The 7,964-nt window shown below is 32.1% G+C and overlaps 2 protein-coding genes across 2 annotated transcripts; one reads left to right on the top strand and one right to left on the bottom strand.

The window, feature by feature from the left end:
- Positions 1-667: 667 nt before the first annotated feature.
- On the top strand, positions 668-1,272 carry LOC107909097 (protein METHYLENE BLUE SENSITIVITY 1). Its single transcript, XM_016836497.2, has one exon. It carries the CDS (start codon positions 668-670, stop codon positions 980-982), a length of 315 nt encoding a protein of 104 aa, XP_016691986.1. The 3' UTR covers positions 983-1,272.
- A 2,755-nt stretch (positions 1,273-4,027) lies between these two features.
- LOC107907754 (pentatricopeptide repeat-containing protein At4g21065) lies at positions 4,028-6,265 on the bottom strand. Its single transcript, XM_016835075.1, has one exon. The coding sequence runs from the start codon at positions 6,263-6,265 to the stop codon at positions 4,028-4,030; it is 2,238 nt and encodes a 745-aa protein (XP_016690564.1).
- Positions 6,266-7,964: the final 1,699 nt, after the last annotated feature.

Below are 7,964 nucleotides of genomic sequence, written 5' to 3'. Positions count from 1 at the left end.
GCTTGTATGACTATTCAAATGTAATTCATTTTGTTTTTAAATTTTTTTTACATATTTTTAATTTTGAATTATTTATTAATGTAACATATAATATAATTAGTGTCATGTCAGTATAAAGTATATATGAACTATTTTTTGAGTTTCACATCAACAATGTTAAAAATTAATATTTTAGTTAGTATATCTTTTATAAAAGAACGATTTGACTTTTTAAAAAAAATTAATAATATTTATTTGTACAATATGATTATATATGTTTTTTACATAAAATCTAGAATTATTGAAAGTCTCTCTTTAGCCTATAAATAAGAGGATAATACAGTTTAATACACTCAATAACACGTCTTTTTGTGTTGCTAATATTTTTTATATCAATTGAATTAAAACTTAATCCGCTAAAAGGTTATAGTTAAATTTAATTAACAAATTTAAATTTAAATTGATAAAAAATGTAATATTGGAGAATAAATTTGAATTATCCCTAAAAATATTAATTTAATCCAGTGAGAGGGAGTTAAAGCTACATTCACTTTTTCCTCCTTTTCCCTTATTCCCGCAATAATTCTAAGCCAACCGCTAACCCCTCCGAAAAAGAAAATAAACCCAAAAGCTTCCCAATTTTCCTTTTTGGTTCTTTGATTTCATAATTATCATCAATCAATCAATCATGACCGGAAAAGCCAAGCCCAAGAAGCACACGGCCAAGGAACTCGCCGCCAAGGTCGACGCTGCCACCACCAACCGTGGTGGCGGCAAAGCCGGATTAGCTGACCGTTCTGGGTTTGAGAAAGGAGGACATGCCAAATACGAGTGTCCTCATTGCAAAACAACCGCTCCCGATGTGAAATCGATGCAGATCCATCATGATGCCAAACATCCCAAAATTCCTTTTGAAGAATCTAAGCTTATTAATCGTCATGCTGTTCATGTCGCTGAGCCATCTAAGCCTCGTCCTGGTGTTAGGGGTAGCCTTAGAAAATAATAAAATAACAAAAAAAAAAAATAAATTGTTGTTCTGGATAAATTTGGCGTTTTGGGGATTTTTAAATATCTGGGTTTGGTTCTTTCTTCTTCTGTTTTTTCCCTTTTATTTTTATTTGTTCTGTAACTATTTGTGATGGTAGTAGAGATGGTAAAGATAAAAGAAGGGGGTTTAGGTGAAAAAAAAGGTTGGATTTTATTTACAAAATCTCCCTTGATGATGATTATGATGATATATACATATTAATCCATCTTAACTATGAAGATTATAGTTCTTCATTTAATGCTTAATTGAAATGTTTGTGTATGTATGTTTCTTGTCGTATATTAACATATGCTTGTTTTTGTTTGTTTGTTCAAGAATTTGTTTATTTTAGAGGATTGGGTAGCTAAAGCTTAGAACAATAGCATGTAGGGTTTAGTTTCTATAACTATGCTTAATAATGAGAGAATTGTGCATGTTGATGTGTTTGGATTCTTTAGAATGGATTTTTAGAGAGCTAAAAATGTGTGTTTCCATGGCATGGGACCTTGTATTAGGTGTCAGATTGTATTTTGTCTCCTTTACTCACAAAATGGGTAAATTAGTTCTCGTACTCTTAGATGAAAGAGTAAACCTTATGTTGATGTACAAGGAGTAATTTTTAACAGTAGAAATGGATGAAATTTGTAACAGAAGGACCCTGCTCTTTGATCTAACATATAGGAATTAATTTACTATTTTTTAGTAGAGTGGGCAAAATACAATCCGACTTGTAGTACAAGGGCCTCAATAGTAATTTTACCGTGTTTCCCTAGGTTTTTAGAGAGTTAAAATGTGTGTTCCAAGATTGGAACTGATAATTTTTAATTGCAGTTTTTTGGTGTTCATTTTGATAAAAATTGGAATTGTATTTATGAATGTTATGTTATTGCTTACTATGATAGGTTATTACTAGTAATTGAGTATTAAAATGTTCTGTACTAGTTCAAAACTTCTATGTCTCTTTTTATCTTTTTTACCCATAGCCCTGTTCTCAAAGTCTTGAATGTGGTCTGTGTGGTAGGTCATATCTTGCTGAGAGTTAATTATTTTGCTGCTGGATAGATGAGAGCTTCATATCGGTAAGCTTACTGTCTTCTATATTGCTTTTTGTATGAATTTGTTATAATTTTGTGTAACGTTAGAACGTGATCGATCATTGATGTTGTTATCTGGTGGTGGTTTGAAGAGTTATTTTCTTGGTAGAACTTTGATGATTGTGAATTGTGATCTGATGATGGTGGTCAAGAGGGGTTATTTCTTACTAGATCTTTGTGTTTCAAGTTGCTATCTGATTTAGGGTTGTAATTGGCCGAATCGAGCTTGAACTTGGCTTGATATAAAGTTCGAATTATTCGAGCTGGATTTTTATTAAGCTAAATTATTAGAGCTTAAAAAGTAGTGTACACACTTAAACTTTCATGTTGTTATCTGATTTAGGGTTGTAATCAGGCCAAGCTGAGCTCAAGCTGGGCTTGAGATAAAATCGATTTATTTGAGCTCAATTCGATTAAGCTCTATTATTCAAGTTTAAAAAATACTTAAAACCCAATGGGTAGAGAAGGTGAGACACAAAGAAAGATGGGAGGGATGTGAAAAAAAGGGCATATCTATATATGTATACATATATAGGGTAAAAATAATAAATTAATATTGAAAATATGTTATAAATGAAAAGCCAATTAGGGCTCGTGAGCTCTTTGAATTGAGTATTATGATACATAAACTTGCCTCAACCAACAGCTCGAATTACTTTAGCCCGATTCGATAGTAACCTAATTGGATTTGAGTAGCTTGCAAATCTAGTAGCTCATTTATGCCCTTTATCAGATTGTGGTGAGGAAGGGTTATTTCTTAGTAATTGTTCATGTTTTCACTTTTACTTTGCTTTTCTAAGCCTGACTGAAAACCTTTGTTCTATTACTTTTGACTTTGATGCAAGTGTTGGTACGGGTATACGGCCAATATAGGTATGTTCAATTTTTTCTACGTATTTGGAGGATTCTGGGAAGGTTATATCCTCGGTCTTATTTTTGGATACCCATCTCATATGGGTTTTAAACACAAGTAAGAGTCCGGAGCAACATAGTTGAAGATCATGCTTTCCAGTTTCTTTTTTGTTACCATCCTACTACGAACAGTTATTCTTGTGAAAGAAAGAATTCTAGGCCCTTCAAATTCACATTTATATAATTTCTTTTTCTTTTTTCTTTTTATCAATATAGGGAAGTAAAGTAAGCAAGCAAATTGCTTAATTCATTTTCTGTAAATATATTTCTGTAATTATATTTGTGAACTCATTAAAAAAAAATCTACAGTAGCAGTGATTAAGCCTTTTGTTTGATATCTTAATGACACTAGTTGATGTAATCTTTCCCAATTTATAATGTACCAAGAAAATGCTTAAGATAATGAATAACTAATTAAATTATTTTAAATATTTAAACATATATGCTTATTTAATCTTGATGCATGGAGATGATGGTATGACATTAAAAGATCCTTTGATTACACTCGTCTCTAGTTTTGGATTTGATTACTCGGATCCTAGAAAAAGTAAGGTTATATGGTCGAATTACTCAGGTCATGGTCTTAAAAATTTGGTGCAATTGTTCTATTCAATCAATTTGTATCAATTTTTAAGTTAACTAAATCAAAAAAAATTTTCGGGTCGATATCTCGGTTGAAAAAAGTGATGCTAAATCAAATTTTAATCTAATAAATATTTATATATCCTATTTAAAAAAAGTGATGCTAAAGCAGATTTCAATCTATAATAAAGAAAAGGAAGTGGCTTAGCTAAAATTTAAAGGAATAAAGAGGTGGGTCCTTCCTGAACCTTAGGCATCAACAAGGCAAGCTCTGCAAGATGACGAGATGGCCGTGATTGCAATGGAGAGTCGGCTAAACACAAAAGCTCAAGCTCAACCAGGGCCATCTCTTGAGAAAGGACATCCCGTCATGTTATACTCGACGCGTCTCCATACTGGTAGCACTGTGAAACATGTGCATGTACCAGTTCAATTACCAGTAATCTCCGCAGGAGCAGCAGCCATGCTTAAAATGATGAAATCGGTGGATATCTCTCACAATTATTTCCTTGTCTAGTAGCTGAGAAGTATATCTCATAAAGTTATGACAGTCATCGCATATTCGAAGGTTCTTCATTATCCGAATTGGTGTTTGAGATGCAGTACTAATGATACCGTAAGCAGTGGCAAGCTTTTCACTGTGGAAACCAAGTAACATTTCCCCTTCCCCTTGCTTTTTTTCAACATCCTGCATTACCAGTTTGGCATCAGATGAGTACCCGATTTCCCTCAATCTTCCGATTAGCTTATATAGATACGCACATATCTCGTTTTTTTGCGGATGGGATCTATCATCCATGATGAAAGCATGAACTTGATTCCTGATCTGGATCCAAGATTGACAGGGTTGCTTTTTAACCCCTCTACTTTGCATCAATCTTCTCACAGTTGCAACCTCCTCCCATCTTTGTTTTATGGCATAAATATTTGATAGCAAAACATAAGGTCCGGCATCGAGTGTTTTACAACGAAGTAGATTTTCAGAAACCCATTCTGCCATCTCGATATCTCTGTGAAGTCGACAAGAGGATAAAAACGACCTCCAAACTGCTCTCAAGTGATGGATGCCATTTTCATCAATGAACTTCTTTATCTCCTTAAACTGACCAGCACGTCCATATAGATCAACCATGCGAGTGAAGTGCTCAACTCCAGGCTTGATACCATAAACTTCTTTCATCAACCTGAAATATCGACAACCTTCTTCAACAAGCCCTGCATGGCTGCAAGCAGTTAAAACCCCAATAAAAGTTACCTCATTTGGCAAAAGTCCGTGACTCATCGAGAATTCAAATAGGTGGACGGCCTCCCTTCCTCGACCATGTAAAGCATAACTATATACCATTGAAGTCCACAACACAACATTCATATCATTAGTTTGCTTGAAAATCCTCTTAGCATCATCCAAATTTCCACATTTAGCATACATGTCAATTAATGAGGATCCCAAATGAGCATCTAATTTATGCCCCATTTTCTGAACAAGGCCATGAACCTGCCGGCCGAGTTCCAACACACCAAAACTAGCACAAGCAGAAACAATGCTAGTGATACTAAACGCATCAATGTCGATATCTTTACGAACCATAGAGGTGAATGTTTTAAAAGCATCTTCAAACTCACCATTCAGAACCAATCCAGAAATAATTGAACTCCAAGAAATGACTTCTTCAATGGAGTTTTCATTTCTCCCGAAATACGTATCCATTTTCTCGAAAACTTTCAATGCCATTTTCATTTCCCCACATTTGCAGTACATATCAATAAGTGAATTCCTCAAGAAACCATCAACATGGATTCCCGATAACAACACCCTTCCATGGATTTGTTTCCCTAATTCTAAATCTTTCAACAATGAAACCAAAACCAAAGCTATAGAAAAAGTTACTTCATTAAACAAAGTTCCATCTTTTACCATCTCATAGAGTAGTTTCAATGCAATTCTTTCAAACCCATTTCGCATTAAGCCTTTTATAATCGTATTCCAAATAGAAACACCCTTCAAACCCTGCCTTCTAAACAAATCAACAGCCTTATCCACATTCCCAGTATCCAAATATGCGCCAATCATTATATTCCATGTAACACTATTTTTCTCTTCCATTGACTCAAACAACCATTTGGCAGATCCAAAATCCTCACATTTGACGTAAAAATAAAAAAGGGCATTCTCCAAAATAACATCAAAAACAACCCCATTCCTTAAAATCCAACCATGAACTCCTTTCCCTATCTTAAGCTCACTCAAGCTAGAACAACACTTCAAAACGCTAGACAAAGTGAATTGATTTGGTTTAATACCCTCATTTTGCATGTTCTTAAAAAGTTCCAACGCAGCCCCATTAGAACCAACACGCGCAAAAGTAGAAACCAGTATTGTCCAAGTTCGAACGTCTCTGTGGGGCATTTCATCAAACAGTTTACATGCATGGTTTAAGTTTTTAGATTTCACGTACACATTCAATAAGCGGTTAGCCACATCTAAGTTTTGAAAGGAACCATCTTTTATAGCCTTAACGTGAAGGGAACTAGTTGTGGGGAAAGGTAAAGAATGGTGGGAATAGAATTTACAATGATGAAAATGAAAGGGAGATAGTTTCTTCAACAGAAATACAACAATGGTGGGGATTTTTAGATTGGCTTTTGGGGTTAAACAATAAGTAGAAACCATTTTAGTAGCTCTGAATTGGATAGAGCTTGCATTGTTAGAGGCGTAAATGATTGGCAATATTATGGTTGAAGAGAAAGAAAATGGCCGTAAAGAATCCTAACATTTTGGGATCGGCCAAATGTGTGTTCGCACCATCTGTAAGATATATTTATCTTCAAGTTAGCATTTTATGATAGTTTCGTGGTATACAAGCTAAATCCAAAATTGTTTATTATGCTTAAAATTGAATTATAAATTTTTGTAAGGTTAAAATATTATTTTATTATTTAATAATTTATGATATTATTATTTTTAAAGTAGAAGTATTTATGGGTTGGGTTGAGTTCGGCTTGGATCGGGTCAGGTCTTAATAAAATTTTATGCCAATTTGATAAGTTCAATTCGGCTCGAAAATTGATCTAAAATTTTATCCAAATTCGATTCGGATAAAAATACTAAAACTCAGGCTCAGCCCGACTCACTCGTATTAAATTTTTTATATAAAAAAAATTAAAAAAACCATAATACATCAAAAATACTAAAATCATTAAAATAAAATTTTTTCAACAAATTAAAAATAAATTTTTTTACTTAAATAATACAAAAATAGGTGCAACGTAACAAACAAAGACATTTAAAATAGTAGTAAAATGAACAATAAAATAAAAGCTATACAATATTCAAATAATAACAACAAAATAGTAACAACATAATATTGAAATGATAACAAAACAATGACAAAACAATATATTTTTTTTACAAATTCGAGTTTGTTCAGGCCAACAAACTTTACCCGTGGCTCGACTCATTTTTTAAATAAGCATTATTTTTTTTCAAGTCTATTTTTTGGGCCTATATTTTTGTCCAAACTTTTTTAGTTTTTGAGATCCGGCTTGAAGCCATGGACATGTCTATTTTGAAGGGATTAAATATATATTATTTTAGATTAGTAATTTTATTATACATTAATTTATAATTCTATTATTTAAGAAGGGATTAATTTATAATTTTATTTTTGACAGCTAAGGCTCCTTTTTCAATGAAATCATTTGTTAAAATAAAAACAACTTAATGAAAAAAAATTAATTAAGATCACCAGAATAGTAAAATGTATTATTTTAAAACTTGAATTATAGTTTTGATGTTTTTATTGTGTTTTTTTTTTCTATTTTTACACAATATCTAGAATTATTTATAACCCATAATTAATTTTTAAATAGAAAGATAATACATTTTATCGTACTCGAACCCACATTCTCCTGTATTTTTTTATAATTTAATTTTATATAATATAATTTCTTTGATTTTAATATCATTATTATTTTAAATAATTAATATCATTATCTATTTCGGTTAAAATGTTAACTCTTAAAAACCACTAATTTCTAACTTTTATCATAATAACATGGATTTTTTTATGTTGGAAGGGATATTTTTAAGATAAAATCCATAAGTGAAATACTTAATTGTGCTAATTTTTTTAGCCAATGATATTATAGAAATAGAGGATTAAAATACAAATTAAATAAAATGACTAAATTTCAAATTCGAATATAACAAAAGGATCAAAACCAAATTTGACCTTTCCTATGCCACCTGACTCAACTCCGGTTCCAAAATCCACACTCGCTCTTATTTTATGACACGTGTCCAACAAAATTTTAAACGGCCAATAGAAAGAGATCTCATGCAAAGACAAATAAGCAAGCATGACGTACAT

The sequence above is a fragment of the Gossypium hirsutum genome, chromosome D08, assembly GCF_007990345.1.
Source record: "Gossypium hirsutum isolate 1008001.06 chromosome D08, Gossypium_hirsutum_v2.1, whole genome shotgun sequence".
Classification (NCBI taxonomy): domain Eukaryota; kingdom Viridiplantae; phylum Streptophyta; class Magnoliopsida; order Malvales; family Malvaceae; genus Gossypium; species Gossypium hirsutum.
The sequence above is the reverse complement of the archived record's forward strand: the minus strand, read 5'-3'. Positions and strand labels throughout refer to the sequence as shown.